The 22980-nt window shown below is 46.1% G+C and overlaps 1 protein-coding gene across 20 annotated transcripts in view; it reads right to left on the reverse strand.

The window, feature by feature from the left end:
• The window catches only part of MBNL3 (muscleblind like splicing regulator 3), an 84545-nt gene that overhangs the window by 20363 nt on the left and 41202 nt on the right, over positions 1 to 22980 (reverse strand). For all 20 annotated transcript variants that reach the window (XR_011728728.1, XR_011728727.1, XM_071757940.1 and 17 more), the window contains one exon: positions 5811 to 5975. Coding sequence is in view for 18 of the 20 variants with exons in the window: in XM_071757940.1 (XP_071614041.1) it covers positions 5811 to 5975 (165 nt within the window). In the remaining 2 variants the exon portion in view is untranslated. The remainder of the gene's footprint in view (positions 1 to 5810; positions 5976 to 22980) is intronic.

Genomic DNA, 22980 nt, shown 5'->3' on the forward strand with positions numbered 1-22980 from the left:
TTGCTCCAAAATTTCAAGAGATGCTTTAAGGCAAGCTTCCTCTGCCTGGGCTCAAACACAACCAGGAACCAGTCCAAGCACCTAGCAGGGCACAGAGGAAAGATGTTCCTCCCCCTGCCCAAGCACAGGATGCCAGGGCATTTGTGCAGCCAGGGAGGAAGGCTGAGTATAATTCACCAGATACTGGTGGGAATGAGGGCAAAATATTTGCAAAGAGGTGATATACCACCTCTTCCACCAAAGCCACCACAAACTGGAAGACAGGTCCCTAAAACAGTTCCCATTACTGTGTTCTGGAGAGCAGCCCCTCTCCTCACTGGGAATGGCTGGCATGGGCTAAGGGACCTGAACCCAAGCTGAAGAGAGCAGAGGTAGGATGCCTATGAAGAGCAACTGAGGATCTAACTGTGATCCTGGGGACCTGCAGAGGGGTGAATGAAGGAGCAGCATGGATTTTTATCACTGTTGCTGGTTGTTCACCTGTTCCCATACTCTGGCTTTTGCTGCCACGTTCCCAAGGTTTCACAGTAGCTCCTTCTGACTGTCTGAAGCGTGTGCCTGATGCTGCTGACCAAAACTTGACAGCTCTGCTCCACTCCCCACCTGACTGACAGGCAGTGGTTTAAGGGGATGCACAGCCAGAGAACAAACAGACCTCACTCAACACATTAAACCCAGAAGCAGTGGAGCTTTTAAGTCTGAAATGTGCTAAGCGCACTGAAAACTGCTCCTTTGTAAGCTGGCATCAGGGAGCTCTGTATTTATTGTGGCTGATGGGAGGAAAAGATGGTCTGTGCTCCTTGCCAGCCCTGACTGCCTGTCTTGGATTGGGAAATCCAGTCTGGCTCATGCATCAGTACCAGTAATAAAGATGCTGCCAGCCAAATCTCTCCTCCCTTCACGTCTGTGCAGGTCCCTGTGCCAGGCCTGTCCTGAGGGAATTTGAGCAAGTTTCTTCCTTACAGCCAGAACCCAACTGTAATTTTCACTCCCAACAGCACTGCTCTCCCCAACATACCTCCCATCCACCTCTTGTGATCACACACAGCCAAGAGATCTGGCAGATCAATATTATGACTGTACACTAAAAACAAAAAAAAAGTCTCAACGTAGCTGTTGGTGCGCTCCAGGGCAAAACAGGCAGATTGACAGTATCAAAAATTGCCCATGCTGCCCCCCTTAACGCTCTTGCAAAGTCAGGAAATACAGGGAAATACAGGGAAATTCCTTGCAAAGTACCTTTTATTAACCATAGCACATGCAGGCACTAACTGTAACTCCTGAGCAAAGGAAACAGGTTACAGTGCAGAGGGCATCAGACTGGTAACTGCTCTGAATAACACTCTGACAGCTCTGAGCTCCTCACAAACCCTGAGCACAGAAGCCACTGAGTTGAAGGCTTGAGCAGAGAGAAGAGACCATCCCAGGGTGGGGCATTTGTCACCAGTGATGATGACAGAACCTGGAGCAGCTGATTTTGTTAACAAACTAGAAGTTGCATTCAATTTGCCTAGGAGAAATTGTGTTAAAGAGAAAAAACAGAGTGGGTGTGAAGAGGAAGGGAGTGGAATGGCTGGTGTTTTGTTGAACACAAGCACTGTCTCAGCTAGGAAGTGTTGACTCTTGAGTTACCTCAAACCCTAAAAAAGGAAAGCCTGAAAATGAGAGACCCAGTATAAATACCAAGGTGTTGATGGCCTGAAGGAGAGGATACAGGTCATTGCTAAGCACATGGAAAGCAAACAAAAAACAGCAGCAGCTTTTATTACAGTCTGGTGATAGAAACATAGAAGATAAAGATCTTGCACTGACAAGGTGGAAGACCCTGATATTGAAAACATAACTGATGTTGTTCAGAAAAGCAAAAACCTGTATTCCCCTCCAATTGCATGGGTCTGGCTGTAAAAGCACCCCTCTAACACGAAGGCTGAGCATGCTGGAGTGAATCCAACAGCCCAAAGCATCCAGTGACCTTCCAGCACAGATGTTCATTTTCCATGTCAGACAGCAAAGACAAGCTCCTAGCTCAAATAATACCCCATTTAGGGGCTGCTGTACTTCAGAAGTCAGGTGTTAGCACCCCACAGCACTATATCTTGTCAGATACCATTCCCCAGATGGGCCAGGGTAGATGTGTCTGGTCATTCCTAATCTGTCTTTGACTAGAGGCTGAAACACAGATCGGGTTTTTGCTGCATGGAACAAATGCATGTCCAAAAGACCTGTTGAAATCTGCTCCCACACTTGTTTGGAGCATCACTGGTCACACGAGTTGTTCACTCTGTGCTTTAACCCCTCCATCAGCACCCATGGGCAGCACCAGGGTCCTGCTGCCCCAGGAGGGGACACAGGGCTGCACTAAAACCTAGGCTGTCCCCAGGGACATAAGTGACTCAGCTGTCAAGGCACAGCCTTGTCAAGGCAATCCTGGCTACAAAGACCTTGACAGGAAGAAAAGATTAAAAGCTTGAAAACAAAAAGAGCTCAAAGAGGCAAAACAACTTGCCAGGGCAGCAGCAGAGGCAGCTGCAGGGCAGAAGGGGAGGAGGCAGGTGTGTCAGCTCTGCCCTGCTCTATCCCATTCCTGTTCAGGCACAGCTGAGAAGGCAGCAGCAAGCAAACCACTGCCCTGCTCCACCAGGTGAATTAGGAGGCAGTGCTGAAGCTCCTAAGCATGGCCAGCTCCAGAAGTCTGTCTCACTGCTGCAAAGCAAAAAATCAGAATGGAGAAGGTAGGGATCAGGGCCAGGGCTCATCACTTTTCAGGTGATCTTACTTTGGCACACACAGATCAAAATGACCTGAGAAACCAGACACAGCATTGACCAAAATGGCCCTCCATATTGATGCCCCAGTCCAGCTCTATCCTCCTGACTTTTACTCAGAGACAGGGGTGCAAAACCAGCCTCAAGAGCTTCCAGCACAGCTCAGCCAAAGCCAGCAGTAAAGGCGAACCTGGACTTCCAGAACTTTACTAGAGCCTTACTACTTGGCACCTACACAGTCTGTCCAAGGTCTATCCCAGACAAATACACCACACTGAGCAAATCCTCTCTGCTCCATGTCCCTGCCTGACTTGTTTTTAAGTGCTGTACAAAGCAGTCTGCTTAAAACTGCATCACGGGCACCAAACATCAGTGTGCTTCTGATCTTTGAATGAATGGTTAACAGCAACATCAGAGAGCAACCAGAGGCTTCAGAGACATAAGCTCACACTAGCAACCATTAATTCACACCTAGCAGGCTTCTGTGAGCAGTGTGCAGCAGGCAGCCCACATGGGACCATGGTTCTTCTCCAAGCAACACCTTCATTAAACAGCTATTATCAGGGTCCTGGCTCCTGGTTCAACAGGAATATTAGCTCTTGTTGGGTATCAGCAGTGGTGCAAGAAGATCTGTTGATGAATATTGTAATGCAAGCTCATAGATACATTCAATGCCACTTCAGGAAACATGGGGAAAAGCTGCTGTGCCAAATGCTGTGTGGGTTTTTTTATTTTTTATTTTTACACAGTAGCTTTTCTGATGAAAATGCACTTCAAAATGTCTATGCATTCAGCTATTGTTTGGACCTATTAAGCACATCCAAATCTCTTCTCTGGAAAGCATCCCAATTAAGCAGGCATCCTGTTGATCAGCTTTCTGATCACATGGGATTTGTTCTGCTTCTGCATCTGATATAATGCTTTCTGCTTTGAAGAATTTCATGTGTAGCCAGAAGGAGGACCCACCCTTCTCATTTAGAGAGAAAAAAAATTCTCAAAGCCTGCTTCCACTGGCAGCATCTTCAGGAAATCAAAGGCAGGTGAAAGAGCAATCTCTTGTTTGTCCTGAAATTGGTGTGGAGCAAGTCAGGCAGCAGAAATTAGACCAAGAGCTTGTTGACTCCGAGCAGTGTGGGAAAGCAGGAAGAGATCAGACCTTGAAGAAGAAATTTTTACTTTTCTTTGTCTCTCTCATGACAATTTAGAAATTAGGGACCTTTCTCATTAGGTAAGGTTACCTCTGGAATGACAGCACTAACCAGACAACCGACAGATTCAGTCGCAGAGGCAATTTAAGAGTAAAAATGCAGGAGGAACAAACTGGTCCTGCAAGATTGCAGAATGGAAAGATGGGAACTTCCCAAAGAGGAAATCCCTAAGATGTTTTGACTAGCCAGCCAAAGAGCATCCACTCTGAATTCCTCACAGAGGAAAACCCCAAACAGGACTGGTTTGCTTTTACTACAGGGCTAGGAAACCAGTGCTACCATTTTGTGGGAATTCAGGATTTCTTTCTCATGCATGAAAAGTGCACTCCACAAAAGGAGGTGCAAAGATTACAGCAGACTAGAACTTAAGGTGCAGAGCAACTAGAGACTTTTCTGTGTCCCATCTACTCTCCTACCTCACTTACCCATCTTGAAAATGGGGAGAATAAATAGCATTTCCCTAGCTCACATAGGAGGGTGAAATATAAAACTAACACAGACACAGGATGATCAGAATGAGCGTGAACATGGAAGAGCCTACACAAGACAGGAGGAAACGCCCTACTATGGTGGAAGAGAACCACCATGGAGGGATACTGGACAGCCTTCCCTCCTGAAACAGACATTGCAAGCTCTTACACCAAACAGCACCACAGTATCAAGCAAGGCAGAACCCTTCACTGGTCTCTTAGGAGGATAAACCAGTAACACTCCAGCTTGTCAAAGCCAGGGTTACAGCTGCTGAGTCTGCAACATCTGGGCAGAGAAATAAGGAACTGTAGGTAGCACACCAAGGAGCCAAGTGAAGGTTGGATTCACAGACTCACACATCTTCAGGCTGGAAGAGTCTGCCCTGTGGAATCAGCCAGACCTCCTGTGTAGCACAGCACAGGAAACCTCACCCAACAACTGCATGTTGCTGCAGTAAAGACATTCAGCCCCTACTTCAAATGGAGAGTTCCTAATTAGGCTTTTGGTTATAAACGTGCAGTGTATTTATGTCACTGCTGAGAACTGCTTAAAGACCTCTGACATTTCTTAAAATATACACAGTGACAGACTCAAACCTGGCTGACAAATTTCACCCCATCCTAGATAAACCAGCCAGCAGACACAAGACATCCTCTCCCTGGCATAAGAGGGTTCTCCAGCCTGAAAACCTGTTTTAACTGATAGGCTAGAGAAGGACTAGGCAGGGAAGGCTTCTCTGAACTACCTGCTCTACAAATACCCATCTTCCACAGGCTTCCCTGTCTATCCGAAGAAAAGCAAATCTTCCCTCCTCTTAGTATTGAAGAGCATTACCATGAATAATGTGTGATAGGTCTGTGACATTAGCACAACTCTCTGCTGGGACAATTGCAAATTAAATGGGTCTCACTGCCAGACATAAAAATATATTAATGTCTGGGTAGGGCTATTCTTCCACAATTTCAGCCCATCAGTACCACGCATCTAGTCCAAGAAGTCAACTGGCCTCTTGCCACAGTGTGGAAAAACTCCAGCATCCTCACCCAGCGTAAACAACTGTCCAAAACAGAATCCATTTGGCCACTCAGAACTGATGTACAGGATCAGGGATGTACAGGAATTAAGTCAAATATTCACTTCATGGTACACCCCCCTCCACTCAATGCCCTGAATCTCGCAGCTCCTTCATTATCAATGGAAACGAATCACAGCTCGCAAGAAGGCACAAGACACCCCTCTGGAAAACACTGCCCAGTGAAAGCATCTGGAAAACACTACCTGAGCAAAAGAACAGAACTGAGGCCTCTGTGAGGAATGAGGAAAGAAATGAGGAGCAGTGTGAGCCCCACTGATTGCTGTAACTTACAATCGGCTGTAGCTGCGCGCCCGGTAGCATGAACTGCATCTGCTGAGCAAACATGGCTGCGGCTGTCTTCTGCTGGATCAGGTTGTTGCGTCCATTTATTTCAAGTTGTGTTTTTAAGTGTGGGGGAGGGTGGAGATATTTACAGTTCTCTCGGGTACACCGGCCCTAAAAAACATAATGGAACAGCATTTCAGTGAAATGTGGCAGGCGAGGCAGCCAGAGAGCTTTAATTAAGGATTGTTTGGGTTACTGTAACAATCATCTAGGTGGAAGCAGTTTGGTAGCTACTGTGCCTCTTTTTGTTATTTTTCTATAGCAGTGCAATACTTAAGAGCAACATGACTTCTACTGCAGTAACACTGACCAAAGACTATTAATCTAAACCCCAAAGTTAGGCTTCCTGGTGTTATAATAATCATTGCAAAAAAAGAGAAAAAAATCAAACACATACCAGTATTTCCAGAAACTAGTGGCAATGTCTCCAGGAACAATAACAAAAATTCCCCATTTTCTTGCGTGGGTTGTTTTTCCCCTCAGTCCCAACACCAGACTGCTGAATTTACCCTGACAACCAGACAGTGAGAAACAAAACTGTCTCCACCACTTCCCCAGCTGTGCTGGGTAAAATATTAAGACCACAGCTCTATACAGCAGCAACTCTGATGTTCCCAGTTCAGATGTCCAGCTAGGAAACAACTTTCAAGGTATCTTGCTCTAAAGCAATGGGAACCTTTAGCATCCCCTGAACTCCACCACTGGTAGGGGTGATCCTTTCTTTTACACTTCCATCACAACACCCACAGTTCTCAGTGCTTCTCAGCAATTGGTCTACAAGACCAATTTCAGCTCTACAAAAGCTGCCAGAAGGACAAAGGAACTGCCATTTGTCACTTCTCAGTACCAGCTGTAACACAGCAGGGTAAACAACAGGGAACTGGTAGCAAATCTGCAGTGTGTATACTGGGATGAGGATAAATAAGGACAGCTCCATTTTATAGCTGTGTGGCCTAGGAATGCAACATGAGAAAACAGAAAGGGAGTCAGGCCCCTAAGTTTCAGATCAGCATCTTAACACTAAAAGTGAAGTTTTGCTGCAGTGACCAGCTGGGGCTCCAGCACACTGAATGTTCAGCACGTTGCTAGAGGACAGTCCCAATATCCTGTGCAGAGATTTGCTGAGACACTCTCCAAGCTGGGCTTTGCACCAAAAAGCACCATCCTAGCACCTGGAATGGGTCACTGTGTTTTTCAGGAAGGGACATGGTACCAGCCCAGAGCCTGACCTGTGTCAGTAAGTGAGCCTGCTGGGACCAGTGCAGCCATCCTCTTGTACTGGAGGAGTTTGTTGCTGTGAATTTAGTATGAATATTGACACCAGGCAAGGCACATTCCCACCCTGTCCCAGGTGACACAAGAGCCTGCAGCCAGGGAATCACCACCCACAACAGGCTCTGCTGCTGGCCTTGGTGATGTGCTATAGCTGTATTCTCTGGCTCTTTGCAAAATGGAAGTATTCTGAAGGACCATATTTGCCTGCTTCTTTGCCAACTACAGCCAGGAGGGTAAAGCATAAGGACTGCACTTCCCCAGGCTTGAAAAATGGATATTAAAAATAAATCATTATAGGATTTTATAACATCTTCTCCCCTTCCCACACACTCCCCCACCCTTACAGTAGGCTGCTGGCATGTGATTGACTCTGTGTTGCCAACTTAAGTCATGCTGTGATGGTGCATACTGTAAATGGCTGGCATCAGACACCAGCTACTATGACAGCAGCTTGCAGTGCCACAAAGCCAGCTGTTCTGAGTGCAGCACTGATGGCAGCACACTTAAATCCAGCAGAAAAACCTGCAGCTACACCTGACTGGAGTCTGCTGGCCTGCATCTTGTTATCTGCATCCTGGTTTGGAGGGATGCAAATAAGGGCATGCTGGGTAATGCACCAGGCTGGAGGAAACTATCCTAAGCATCCTGCACAAATTGCCTTCTTGCTGGCTGCTACAGCAAGCTGAACTGTGCTGCAGAAACCAGGCTTCCAGCACAAACTGAAGGCTCATGTTTGCACCAGCAACACAGGTCTCTTTAATCCCAGATGCCAGTGAGGGGTTCCAGAGCAGACACATGTTTCTGATTTTAGTGACTGCACTGTATGTCCTGTCAATCACTGCAGTTCAAGTAAAAGTCTTTAAGCTTAAATGTTGCTTTTCACACACTGGAGGCTGTAGCAGACTTGTGCCCTGACTGTGCTGTCTTTTCCACAGACACCGATGATGTGCAATGACTGACAGCAAAAAAAATGAAAAGAGACCAGGCATGAAAGAATTTCCATGTTTCACACAAAGCCAGGCACCAAAACACAGCTTGTCTACATAACTTTTCCCTGCATGAAGCAGCAGATTTCCACCCCTCCTAGAGGAACCCAGTGGGGAGGCACATTCAGAGATGTGCTGGCCCTGCTTACTCAGTGCCTGTCATCTAGCACTGAGGCACAAAATGCTATCTGCTTTCCATTCCACTCTGCACATGCATAGAGAGGATGCCTCCTGGCCCAATGATCCTCACTCCTGCCAGAGCATGGCTTTCACATATGCAATACAACCTTAACCACCATGGTGTCTGTTCCCTCTGGGAAGCAGAAAGGGGGGAGCTCTGAGCTTCATCCCTGTCTCTATGCAGCACAGATAACATGTTCTGAGCAAACTACCCCTACTGCCATCTGCTCTCTAAGGAGAGAGAGGTAACAGGAAGCAGACTTGGTTGGTAAAGCTCCAAGTCCTTCACCCACCTTATAGGGTTCTGCAGCTTCAAAGTTACCCTTCCAAGAAAGCAAACTACAAGAATGTTCAGAACTGTGCATCCACCACCCCAACCCACTGCTCACTACAGCAGTTTCTCATTAAGCAGTCTGCTCCAAAGCTGAGCAACAGGCACACTGCCTGCACTGTGTGGCTCATCCTGCCACTCAGCATACAACATAAAATAGCATGGAAATAGCATGTTTTCAGCTGGAAAACAGGAGGCTGGAGCCAACAAATTAGCCTGATCATTAGTGAGTGTTCAGTCTCACAGACAGGTGTCCATGCAGCCAAGCTGTCATTTGCTGCAGTTCAAATCTCTGCTCTGGTGCATACCTTATCTGCCATTCCCTTCACCAGGCTAATGAAATGTTCAAAGTTATGCTGCCAACTGATTCAGTGCGAAGTACAACCTTACAACCTCCCAAGAACATTGACCCTGCCACAGCACATCAGATAATTTCTGCTTAATAGCAATGCTTTTCTCCTCACAGTACTGGAGCAGCTCACTTTTACAGAGGTTTTAACATGTAATTATGTACAAAGCACTCCTCAAATGTGTTCTCATGGAAGGTGACTAGCCCACCTACCAGGATCCTAAAAAGGTGTAGAAGGATGTAGAGAAATGACACATCACCCCTAGGCCTAGACAGATCAACTTCCCCTGTTTTCTTTGTAATTAATACTTGTGTATTTCCCAGACAAGGAACTCCATCACTACCTGCATCTGTAAAGCTCTTCCTGATTCTCAACTGCAGTTTTGCTCCTCCTGCAAAGCCTAAAGCTTGTCCTACCCCACAGGGCCAGGACTGGAATTATTCCCTTCCTCTTTGAAGAATGGTCTACACTTAAAGGCTGTAGCCACATCTATGCCCCTTCCTAAAACCTCTCTCTTCTAGACTATACAAACCATGCCTTCTTAACATTGTCAGTGCAGTCTCTAAGATTTCATTAGGCTGCTCCCCCAGTCAGCCTGCACCTCTACTGGGTGGGGGACATGTACAGGGCATGTGCTCCTGCTAGCCCCTTACTAGTGCTGTGCAGACACGAAGATTTTTTTAACACATCCTGTAGAAGACGCTGCTTCTGCTACTTCCCTGAGTGACATTTTCTTCCTGTCTAACAGTGTAACACTTTTGATTGACTCTCAACATGCCTTTTCCAGAACTACTACATACCCCGCTATGCTGCATCCTGTATCATGCAGCTGATTCGCTTCAATACAATATTTTGTACTGATTTTATTGAATTCATACTCCTTTTTAATGGACTGTATTTCCAACCTGTCAAGATTACCTGCAACTCCACATCTGGTTCTCTAAAAAGTCTGCAGCTCCTCTTAGCTCAGAGCACTCTACCAATTTAACAAGCATACTCTATTCCATCATTGAAGTCATAAACCAAAAATGAATAGTCTTGACAAGTAAATCCTTATAGACTGCCACTGAACTCATTTTTCAACCACTTGTGAGTTGTCACATCAAGTTTCTCCCATGCTTAGTTTCCTGTCTTGTTTGGAAACTGATTTGTGCTGCTCCAAGACTCCCAAATCTAATGCCAGCATTCCATCCTCCCTCTCTCCCTCTGAGATAACTTATCTCAAAGGCTTTCCAGTTCTACTGCTTTTCCTCCTCCTCTCTGGACACCTGTAGAGATACTATTGAGTTAGTGCTCTGCACCCCTCCTGTGCCAGCACCTCACCTGCCATCAGACATGCACTTGTACACAACCCAGGGCACAAAGAAGCTGCTGTCTGAAGTTACTTGCAAAAGCAATAAAAGTAATACAGCACAGCCAGATGCTGACATTTTTCAAATGGAGGTGTAACACCCATTTAGAGAGGGCTCAAAGACTGCTGTTATGGTGTGGATCCTGCTGTGAAGAGATCATAGCTGAAAAGAAAAAGCAGAACTGCCAAATGGCAATCAGCCTTGAAGGGGAGGGAAGCAATTCAGACTTCCTATCATCCAGAATTTTCAGTTTCCATGTATGTGGGTAAAAATGTTAGGGTTAAGGTTAATCTGATAGCTTCCAGGTATGGATGATTTAGACCTTATGAAATGTATGTTCTAGCTAGCAATGAGTACAGTTCATGAAGACATAATTTGCTGGAAAGAGGATTTAAACAGCCCATAAAAAGCATAAACCATCATTTTCCAATGTCTCTAAGATGAGCCTTGCCTAACTTCTTTGAACTTCACACCTCTGGGTCTAAAGAGCCACCTCCCTGAACCTGTCCAGATGGAGAAGAAAAAATGCTAAAACCATGTGTTATTTTAGCCCAGTTCAGCTCCTCTGGAGTCACTAGAGAAAACTCTTCAGATTTTACGCTGTTCTGAACAATGTCCGCAGCTGCAGCATGTCAGCTCCAGCTTGGGGCCACTGAGACAAACAGGGACATGTCTTTAGGTAGGGTACAGAAGACAAGAGCCAGACCTGCCTTTCCATACAGCTTCAATGCAAAAGCCTGAGTATCTATCACAAGCTTTCAGGGCTACCAATGCTCCCAGCACTCTCAAGGCGGCCCCAGCTCATTGCTGAAAAAACGACTGAACTTCCATGTCTTCAACAAATGTAGGGTCAAGCCCTTTCTGAGAAAGTCTAGATTTGATTTTGACTGAAATGACTGAACTCTGATGCTCTGCCTGATTTCAAATGAAAGCCGGTGACATTCAGCAGCTATGACAAGAGTTTTGGCTACTTTTAAACCAAGAGCTCAGAGCAAAGCTCAGCAGCATGTGCAAGTGGAAGGCAGCTCAAAAGCCCTCAGAGCAAACCAAGCAGACATGCTGTGTTTGCTCTGCTTATGCATTCTTCAAAGCCTGCCCAGTTCTCTCCTGCAGCTGTGGAGTAGAGCCCTGGGAGGGCAACCAGCAGGTAAACAAGTAACTGTGTTGAGTGCTTGGGCTTAAAAGAAAAAGAAGTTCAATTCCTCTGTAACTTTAAAAAAGCAGGTCAGTCAAGCACAGCCACATCAGTCCAGGTAGGGCCTAACTCACTAAATGTCCAGTTAGAAAAATGCAGAAGGAAGAAGAAGCAGAGACAAAAATCCCTGGGTCTAGGACATGGGTGCTGCTCTTCAACCTCCCATCTCACCCCTGTGTCTGCTCTGCTGCAATACTTTTGATTTGCAGGGAGATGGAAGGAATAACATGAGGAAGAAAAATGACATCATAATTTCTGCCAATATACGAGTCCAGACAAAAGCTGCCAACAGTCAGCTGAGGGAGACTGCTGAAAAACCACTGCTAGAGACCTGTAACACCTTCATCTCTTTCTCTAGGAAATCCAACCTCTATCACAGACACAAACCAGTTCCCAAGAGCCTGTGCTCCTGCATGCCTCTGGCTAGGGGAACATGGTGTGTTGAAGCCTTTTCTTCCATCACTGGACTGGAAAGCAAGCTGCCCCTTGCCACCAGACACATGCTCACCGTGGCCAATGTCCAACATGCCAGGGCTTGGGTGATTACATGAGGAACAGCAGCAGTTTGCACAAGCAGGGGACAAGCTTTCCATCACATGGCAGAAACAATTTAGCAGCTGAACAATTTCAGAGAGTCTCCAGATGCAAAATGCTGGACACAAACAGATGCACAGCATGGACGAATCCTGCTGCAGATGCTGGTGCTTTAAGAGTGAGTATAAAACAGCAAAGTACTTGGACAGGGGGGTTCTCAAGATCAGATGCACTCTGCTAGGATTCAAACATGCTTATCTAGGACTTGCTTACGAAGTCTGCAGCCTCAAAATGTTTGTCAAGCTTGTTTTTGTTATACAGCTCTAACCAGAGCATGAGAGAAAAACAAAGCAGAGACAGCAGCATTTCTACATCCTTGACTCCCTTTTTGGTATCACCTTAACCACTGACAGTTACTCAGAGCTATTGCCAAGAACTTCAAGCCACCGAGCTCAGCAGGCAAAAGGATGGCACATTGAGTATTTAAAACAAGTTCCATCACCCCACCATTTAAAAAAGAATTTAATTAGAAACAGGGGGGGGGACATGGAACTACAGTATTCCAGCAGACTCCAAGCAGCCACAGGCACCAGCCTGAACACCCAAATCCCCCATTCACCTGGCAATTAGAGAAGCAGAGAGCTGCTGTGAGTGAAGTTTTACTTTTGCACAGTGCTGAATACAGCAATGTTCTGCTGATTTTCCCCAGGACAGCACAAAGAGGCCGTGGCTGTCCTCCTGCTTTCACGCAGGATTTCAATTCCAAGCTGTTTGTTACACTTGAAGGTTCTTACAAACTCAGAGCAGTTACTTTGTTGGGGAAAAGCCCTGTAGCTCCTTCATTAGATTTTTACATCTTGACAACTCTTTCCAGCTCTGTTCTCCCTGCCAAGTTCTCTTCATTCAGGCCAATGGTATGCTCTGTTATGCTCAATGAAAAACGTGTATTGATTTTAACATTTTTGGTTTCTGGAACATTTTTGCTTGCTCCAAGCAATGGACAATGTTTACCAAGTCTAAGAAACATATATTTAAAAAGTATGGCACTGCCCCAGTGTATTTTTTTATGAGCCACAGAGCAGAAAAACATGTTTATCTGAGAGATTACTACCAGCAATGAACAGCAATCTTATTCCACAAAAGAGGAACAAAGACTTCATCACACTCTTTTTTTATACCTGCCAACACATTTTGATTAGGCTACATTTTGTGAACTGTATTAGTGTGTTACCACCACATATCTGAAATAAAGTTAAAATAGAAGTATCAACAATTTGGAGTTCAGAACTGATAATTTTTAATGTCTTTTGGGTATTATTCCATGAGTCTCCAAGGTTCAGGAATGTTAAAAGCACAATACAATGTGCTTTAATACAGTATTAAATATAGGCTCTCTCCAAGTGAAATAAGCTTTTAGAGACATCCCTGGCCACAGTCCTTCTCCAACAACTGATCGATAACAATTATGAAGAATGCATTTAGTGCCCAGTAAAGAGAGCACCTCTAGAAGCATGTTTAGCCCTGGGATCACTGCATGTATTTAGAGCAGGAGGTGAATCAGGTGATATCCTGAATCATTAATATTCCTGAGGGTGACTGTTTCAGTGTGGGACTATTTCTAAGTAAAGAAATCAATTCTACCTGAAAGATAGAAACACTGGCATGTCATTGATTTTCCTTCTGTAATAAATAAGAAAAAAACATGCCAGCCTCTGGAACAATAGGGCACCACTACTATATAAAAACCAAACCAAAACAAAAAAACCTGACACAAAAGAAAAACAAACAAAATAAAACTGCTCTCTTACACCTTTTGTTCCCCTCACTACTGTCCCTCTTGATTGCCAGCGTTTTAAAATACCACATGCAGTTTCTCTTGTCCCTTAAACCACTTTTTCATTGCAAATCCCATAATCCAATTCTACAACTTTCACCGGCTGATTGAATCTGTCAAGGTCATATGGAAAGCTGATGCTTCTGACCTTCTACCTGCAGTTGTTGAATATTACAACTGCAGCAGGAAAACCACACGTAGACAGAATCAAGCAAAGTACATTAAAGCCCAGGAGAATAAATGTTAAAGCACTGTTTTCATGAATACAAATATTGGACTTCTGACCACCTCCATCAGCCTTGCTCCATGAGTTTACACAAGGGAGAAGGCAAACAGGGAAGCACAGAGATTGATAACCAAGTGTCTGACCAAAACCCTCCCTCCTGTCCTATGGAGGTCAAAGCCATGCTCAGAAAACATCATTCTCAAAGCATTCTGGAGGGCAAAATGAAACTGAAAAAAAAAAAAAAAAGGAGATTTGTGGGTAGCTGCTTTTTTGGCTGTTTTGTTGTTGATCTTAGTTTGGTTTTTTGTTTGGTTGTTTTTCTCTTTTTTTACGAACTTGGAAGAATATAACTATTTGCCAACTGATGATTAGCCCAATTTTTGTTTGTGTTGTTGCTTTGCTCAGAATGCAACAGCTTAATGTGCACAAACAGAGTCCTGGTTTTCAAAAAATAATGAAAAAAAACTTTCAGAAAACCTTTTAATTCCATCTGGGCTGACAATTCCCAGGGAGAATCTTCAGCCTAGAAAATAGGATGTGCTTCAGTCTCAGCTACTGATGAGCTGCCAGGGGGTAACACAGCAGCACCCTGAGCAGAGAAGAATGCTGGCTGGGCTCTGCTGAGCATGCTGATTGACTTCTGCTGGGAAACACCATGTCACTGCTACCCTGGCTTTCCACCCCTCATCTGGAAACACTAAGAGATGTCAGAAGCGGACACTTTAGTCCCTCTGTGCAATAGCTTTAGCCACTGAAGGAGGTGGCTGCAGTGGAACAAGCACATACAGCAGGGGGTAAAGCCCTCAGTTGCCCCTGAAAGCCAAAATTTACTCCCAGCTGTCTGTCTGAGCCCAGGAGGCTGATGCTCCAAGGCAGAGGACACCTTCCTGCTCTTGGCTGAGATCTGCAGAACATGAAAAGAACAGAGAGCAAAGCCAGCTCCCCTGTCCCTCACCCTGATGGCTGCACACTGATGTCCCCAGCTCCTCGACTACCCTTGCTCCTCTCTGTACTGATTCCTGTCTCAATTCACTGCTCCCCATTTGTCTCTTCTCTCTTGCACACTGAAGTCCACCCCTCCAGCCACTTTCTCCCACAGCAGTGCCTCTCTGGACAGTTAAGTCCGTCAAAGACCAAGATTGTGGCCTTTGTGTTCCTGTTTCAGCCAGATGTGCTGTGCAGGTTCGTGCACAGCATCCCACCTCCCCTTCTTCCTTGGGCTTTGTGGAGATCTACCAGACCACCAGGAGAAGGGATGATCAAGCAGCCCAACTCCTCATTCATCTCCAAGCAAGGACCCCAAATCTTTCCAGTCCATGCCAGGCCTCAGATCTCACTCCCATGGTATAATGGGTGTGAAATGGGTATAATATATAAGTTGCTGCTAGCCAGAGGATTAATGGTGCAGATATAAAAAGCACCTTCTAGAGAGCTCTTGCAGCACAGCAGGCCAGGACCACACATCTCTGGCTTCCAAAGAGCATCCAGGACAAAGAGCACTGAACCGGAGTCCCCCATGTAGGAGGCAGCAAGGCCCCCTTTGCCCTAGGCAAATATTCCACCCCCAATAGCTTTTGCAGGCAACACTTTTTTTAGTGTTGTTTATTACAGCCAGTAATGTATGCACATAGAAGTTAGAAGGGATTTTTCTTTTAAGAAAAAACCTTGAGAATTGCTGTTTAAGAGGAGTCTGCATTATACAAAGCAGCTCTGTCTGATCTTTGCTACCATCTCAAGGGAAAGGGAGGTTAAGGCCATGTACATATTTGCTAGGACCTGAGCCCACAAAGCGAAGCAGTCAGCTGCAGGGGCAACAGGAGAGGCCTTTTGCCATCATGGGTTTGCAATGCCAACTGCCACCTCTATCTGCAAAAGTAGAATTTTGCAATAAAACAGTTCCAGGCTAAAACTGCAAGAAACTGGACATATTTAACTGCAGTTCATATACACCAGTCACAAGTGGCAGGCAGGCAGCCAGCCTTTAGATACAAGATGCCAGATTCTGTGCCAATACCTGAAAACCTGCTAATTTATGATAGATTTATTAGAACAGCTTCAGCCAGAGAAACCTTCTACCTGTCATAATTACAACACTCCTCACAGCCCCCTCTGCCCCAAGCCTGTGCAATGGGCTGTGCAGGTTCACACTCCCTACCTCACCCAGCCAAAGCATGCTCTTGTTCCTGACTCCAAAGAGTCAAGCAATAAACCATTCCTAGGATATAAATCAGCATGGAGGCTGCAAGGATGCCTATTCCATATTCCACGCTGAGTTACAGACCCAGAATTCTGAGTCGCAATATGATGAAGGGCTCAATGACTACAAAATCCAGAAACAGAGTTATGTTTTCTCCATGCAATGTTAGGAACTGGGATTATCAGGATGATTTTTATAGAAACCAAGACTTCAGATGCTGAAAGGTTAATTCCATGTACCCACTGATTAGATCTGTTCCCTCTCCTGTAACAAGAGCTGTAAGACAGGACACTGAAAAGATTGTACAGCCTCACTGCAGGGATGTATCCACTTTCTCCTGCAGGATGCAACTTTGCTTTGCTAGAAATCCTGACCTAAATTCTTCCGAGTGGCACTGGTGTAAGTGCCAGAACAGCTAAGAAAGGAATGTGTCGTGTGTGTGTGTGCATTTGTGTCTGTTTGTAGGTGTATACCAGCAGACCAACAAGAATGGAACTGATCAGGGGTTTCATTTAATTTGTTTGGGTTTTTGGAGTTAGTTTTTTAAATAACTGCCAGATTTACTTTTTTTAGGTTTGCAGCAGAACAGAAAAACTGGCAGAGCATAGAAGCAACTAAAGCATAGCCATGTGGACACACTTGCTTATCCGGGCTTCAGTCATAAAGAGCAAACTGATCAAGTCACTGTGGGGTTTTCTGTCCCTTCCATGTTACTACTCTGCTTTCCAGACTCCTGCCCTCAACTTGTACTCTGAGCTGCTTATCCTTGTCCTGGTCACCAGTGCAGTACAGACTGCCTGATGCTCAGCCTTTTGTAGACAAGGAGGAATGCATGGATTAGCTTTTAAAGGCTGTTTTCTATTAGAAAGCAATCTCAACAATATTAATTCCTTAGGCAGGCAGGCAGACACCTGACATGTATTCTGCTTCTGCCACTGACAAGAGATACCTTCAGACACAGCACAATGCCTTCCCAAAAGGGCAAGAAGGACCTTTCACTGCCCTGATGGAGTCCAACCAGGATGAGTCTGCTGCAGTGCAAACATTCTTTTTCTTATAGGTGAGACAAGCCTCTTGGATCGGGCTAGCAGAGATTTTTTTCTGCAAGGAAGGAGTGACCTTTCCCGAGGACATCTGCAGCCTCTCCACCACGTGAGAGAGGAGCAGCTGCAAAGAAGCTCCCGTGTCATTACCGAGCCTGGAATGCAGCAGGACCGGTGCCGACGTCAGTGAACACCCAGCTGGAAAAAAAAAAAAATGTTCTTTCCCTCGCTTAAACCCAGATAGATGGGCTGGTGTCAGGGCCCTGGCAGAAATCCTTGCCCAAACTTACGTGCAATACCTCTGTTGGAAAAGAAAAAAGGAATATTAAGGAAAGTACTAACACTTTTCCTCAGTCTGGGCTAAGCTCTGGAAACTTAAAATAGTTATCTGAGAATGAGCACAATCAAAATAACGACAAAAAATTTCAGTTGTGTTTCTGTCCCAGATAATGTGAGCTCTATTCTGAGTAAAGACTTCTAAAGATACTACATTACCATGGAGTCTTCAAAAAAACCCATGCAGAGAAACACAAACCAACAACAGCGAAAATCCTCTTAATTCAATCTGTGCTTTATTGCACAAGACCACAGCAGGGAGTTTTTGGCTGTGGGAACACAAATACTCATCAACGCTCCAGCTCAGGGTCCTGCTTCGATTACTACCCAAAAAGAGACAATTGCAGACTGAAAGGTTTTCAGTACCAGTAAACCAGACCTGGTGGGAGACCCCAGGTGGCCTGGGGACTCAGCAACACTGAGACTGCATGCCAGCCACTCCATGCATGGTCACTGCAGCTACTGGGCTGGGGCTGGGATGCCCTTGGTGCTTCCTCAACTCCAGCCTGTGCTTCCCATCTCTGCACTGGAAGCTGGAAGTACTCCTGTCCTTTGCCTCTCGGCACCCAGGGGTTCCCCCCACACCCCAGACTGCAGGAGCATTCTGAGTGAGCTCGGGTGACAAATGTGAGGCATCAAGGTTGGAAAAGACCTCTAAGATCATCAAGTCCAACCATTCACCCAACTACCCCTAACCACCAAACCATCCGCTGTAGCTCTTCATCTTTGGAACACCTCCAGGGATGGTGCCCCCACCACCTCCCTTGGCAGCCTGTTCCAATGCTTCACCACTCTTTCTGTGAAGAAGCTTTTCCTAACATCTAACCTGAACCTCACCTGGTGGAGCTTTAACCCATTTCCTCTTGTCCTATCACTGGTCACCAGAGAGAAGAGGCAGTGTCTGTCTCACTACCATCTCCTTTGAGGTAGTTGTAGAGGGCAATGAGGTCTCCCCTCAGCCTTCTCTTCTCTGAGCTGAACAGCCCCAGTTCCCTCAGCCTCTCCTCGTAAGGATTGTTCTCCAGACCCCTAATCAGCTTGGGTCCCCTTCTCTGCACCCTCTCCACCACCTCGATGTCCTTCTTATACTTCAGTGCCTGAAACTGCACAAGTACTCAAGTTTTGGTCTCACTAAGGCAGAATACAGGGGCAGGATCCCTGGTTCTGCTGGACACACAGTTTCTGATACAGGCCAGGATGGAGTTGGCCTTCTTGGCCACCTGGCCAGGGAGGCTGTGATGGTGCCTTGGGTGCTGCTGGTGACTCCAGCAGTGATGGGTGAGAGGTCCTTACCTCATCCCCAGCCTCCCTTGCCCCAGGGGAGAGTGCCCTGGGGAGCTGCTCTGGAGTCACCCCTGCTGTCTGTCTTCTCACAGCTCGGTGGAATTCTCAGACATCCCTGTCCTGCTTTTGTCAACCCTGATGGCTCTCCTGCTCCTGAGCACCTGAGTCACTCAAGCCGCCTGCCCTGCCCCAGCTCCCACCCTGCAGCATGCCAGAGGCTTTACAGTCAGCACAAGAGTGACACAGCAGGGAGGCAAAGTCCCTGGGGAGGTAACCGTGATGATTACCTCTTCATCTGCAAGAGCATCTGATGCACTGAGAAATAAAAATGACTGCTGAATCAACAGGAGAAATGGAAGGCCAGAGACTTGCCTTGCTCAGTCTCTGCAGAAACCACACCTAATGGGGACAGGGGGCTGGGGAGGGGAGAAGGAAACAGAGCAGAAAGGAGAAACAGGGCATAAGTCTTCAAGTCTTGTGCCGTGAGAGCAACGTTTATGAGGGCTTCTGCGGAGATCACCAGGGTGCATCTTTAATGCCTTCCCTTATAGCATTTGGGAAGAGGCAACATCCCCTCCAAAGACAACCGTCTTGAAACTTGGTTGGTTTATGAAACAAGATTCCCCTAAGGGCAGGAAAGCATTTTCCATCCTACTTACCTCTGCCATATCTGAATGACCTTCCAAACCCTCCTTGAAGGCTCATCTGCATGTTTGGCTTTCAGATCTCTGCTGCCCTGGCTACTCAAGCACTACTGCATGGGCTGAGGCTCTCCTGCCCAACTCACCCCGTGCTTGGTATCTCCAGCACCACGTGAAAGAGATCCCAGGAGCAGAGTCCAAGCACTGCACACAGCACAACACTACATGAACTGACCATGTGGGATCAACCCTCACTTAATGGCAAGAATACAAACTTCTCTCACCCTCTGATCCTTCAGGAGCTGACAGCAAGAGGAAGAAACGCCCATCAGTGGGATCAGCCAGCACTGCTGGGATTATACACAGAGGTTTTGTTTTCAAACTTTGCTCAGTTGTGTGTGGGCTCTTTAAGGACCTAATCTCCGTGTGATTGTTCCCAGCACCAGCCATGCCCCTGTGGTAATTAAAGATTTAGGGAAGCACCTTCTAATGACTGCTTCATTGACTCTCAGGCAGGCCACCTGCAGCTGAGCTGTGTCATTGCTGCCCCTGGCCATCTCTTCCATCTCATTTAGATACTCCAAGCTTTCCCAAACGCCCCTGAGAGCTGTTTTCTCTCAGTAAGCACCCAGAACTAATCACAGCACTCCAGAACTGCTCACTGAAAGAAGGAGACAGAGATTGACTCCTAAGGAGACAGACACCAACCATTCATCTGACTGGGCAATGCCCTGTGATACTATACCTGTTCTGCAGCACTAGCTACTAGGTTGCCATTCTCAACTGTTAATTAAAGCAGAATTTGCCTCTAATTTCTCATGGTGCTCTGTGCACCTAACTCAGTGAGTTACTGCTTCCCCAGCACCCTCTAAATGAACACACTGGGCTGGGCAGTGGGTCCTTTCAGTACATACTGTGTCTTTTTTTTGTTGTTGGTTTTTTTTTTGTTTTTTTTTTTTTTAATTCACATTCCACTGCTGAAAAACTCCCCCAGAGCACAGGCTGCCACCTTTCAAACAAGGTCAGATGCCGACCTCCTCCCCCACTGCCAATGACCTTATTAGCACTGATCATGGTTCTAATAATATCCTGCAATCTAAGCGGGCCATCTGCTGTAACACTTCATGACAAACTTGGGGAATTGCTTAGTTTGAGTACCCTGAAGTCCCAGCAAGCCCCTCAGGATCACATCTTCACCATGTTGCAAGAAAGGCACCTCCACCTCCCAGCTTTCCAGCTTGGAGCTCAAGCATGGAGGTAACAGCACAGAATGCTCAGGTGCTGACTTCAGACAGAGGTAAAAAAGCAGAGTCAGAGGCTACAAATCCATCACCCCAAGCATCCAGAGCCTCGGATTTTTCTGACAGTGGGGACACCAAGTAACCATGCCACTGAAACCCAAGGCCAAACACTAACCACATGTTCAGAGAGTAAGAAGTGCCAGGGCTGCCAAGAGCAGACATCAGTGTTACTTTTGTGCTATGTAGTTTCTACTGCGTGGACAGCAAAAAGATATTATCTAAGCACATAAACTATGGTTGTGCTGAGTATTTTCACTGCTATTACAGGAGAAGAGGCTTTTGTAACAGACAGGTAAACTTGCAGAAGAACTAACTGTGTTTGATAGCTATTTATTTAAAAGGACCCAGGGTTTGAAACTCTTAGTTAGGACATCTGTTTAAAATGCCCAGAGTCTTATTACTACAGTAGTTCAGCTCCACTGAGTCTTCAAAGGAATTTTGTTTGTACTGCTCCTCTGAGGTCGGAAAGAGCAATTAGGCACAGAGACTGACAGTACAACACTTTAAAGCAGCCCACATCATCACAAGGCCTTGAAAGATGACTTTCCAAATCTTGGCCTTTCAACTAATCAAAAGGCCATCATCAGACATGGCATTAGAGAGCACATGAGGAGGAGGGTCAGTACCTGCTTCTCTGCAGTTTTATGAATAACAATAAAACAACATAAATAAGCCATAAGTAAACCTGTGTCTGTATAGCGCTGCATTCAAAGTGTCTCAAAGCATTTGTTTTAATACCAGCATAACAATATTTATAGGGGCAGATTTTCAAGGAGCTCAGCTCCTCATTTGAAAATTTACCCACTTACTTAAATGTGGGAAATGTCAGATGATGGGCCTGGCACTTATTTTGTTTTAAAGTTTCCAGATAGCTCAGTTACGTAGATGCATGTTACTGCACCCTCCTTCAGATGGGTGAACCAAGTGTCAGAAAGCTATTGTCAGCACGGGGATTACATCAAACAGATGCTATGCTGCTGAAGAAATTTACCAACTCCACATGCTCCTTCAAAGTTACTCTCCTCCTCAAAGGCATCTTCCAGCACCTTTCCTCAGCTGGCTTTGCTGGGCTAATGCTGTCATGGATGAGCAAGAGAATTAGCTTCACTGAGACAGCAGCAAGCCAAGACACCATGGCCAAGTGTGGCTCCATGCTTACAAGGATCCTCTTTTTCTTAAGCTCTCTCCAGGGAGGGAGACTCGCATGTTTGGGGCACTGATTTGAATCCCAGTGTTAGTTACTGCTATAAATCAGAGCTAGAAGATGTAAAGCTTTAACTTCCTTCCCCACGTGGATCTGGCATTGCTACAGCTTGCACCACGGCACCTGTTGAGGTGCCAGGGCTGACTGTATAAACACACAACCCTCTGTGCTCCTTGGGCCAACTTGTGACTCACAGCCATCCAAGAGATGCCACACCTTGCTACCTGGGCTTCAGCACCCCATCTCCCTCCTTCCAGGGCAGAGGAATCCCCTGGGGCTCGCAGAGCTCCACACTGTGTATGTGCTGGGTCACGGGAGCAGAGCTTGTGCTTGCAGATCCAAGCAGAGTTGGCAGGACTGCAAGCTCCAGGGTGCATGTGCTGAGAATCTGCAAAGGAACTCTCCCAAAATGGAAAGCCAAAGGTGTCAGAGGAGACAACCAAAGTCAGTTCTCCCCCTTCAGAGAACATCTGAGGATCACTTCCCTCCCTCAAAACTCAATGCAACAGCTCACTTCAGTGCCAGGAGCTCTTTGCTGCCCACAGGAATTCTACAGTGCTTAAAATCAGGTTTAAGCATTTTGCAAAAATGGAACCTCAATCAGGAGTTGTTTTTTTTTCCTTAAAAAAGGAAAAGTGAGCCTCAGGAGCAGGAGGTGGCATGCCCTGGCGGGTGCAACACTGCAATATGCCCATAAAAGGTTTCCAAATGTATCTGCCTAAGCACACACAGTGGTTCAGAAGAGTCACATCCCAAAAGAATGTCTCCCCTGCTTTTTTAGGCAAGTGTGAGCAGCAGTCAGCACTTTACCATCATCTTCCCAACCGAAACCAAGGTTTCTCTTGGC

This window comes from Heliangelus exortis, chromosome 14 (genome assembly GCF_036169615.1).
Source record: "Heliangelus exortis chromosome 14, bHelExo1.hap1, whole genome shotgun sequence".
Taxonomy (NCBI): Eukaryota; Metazoa; Chordata; class Aves; order Apodiformes; family Trochilidae; genus Heliangelus; species Heliangelus exortis.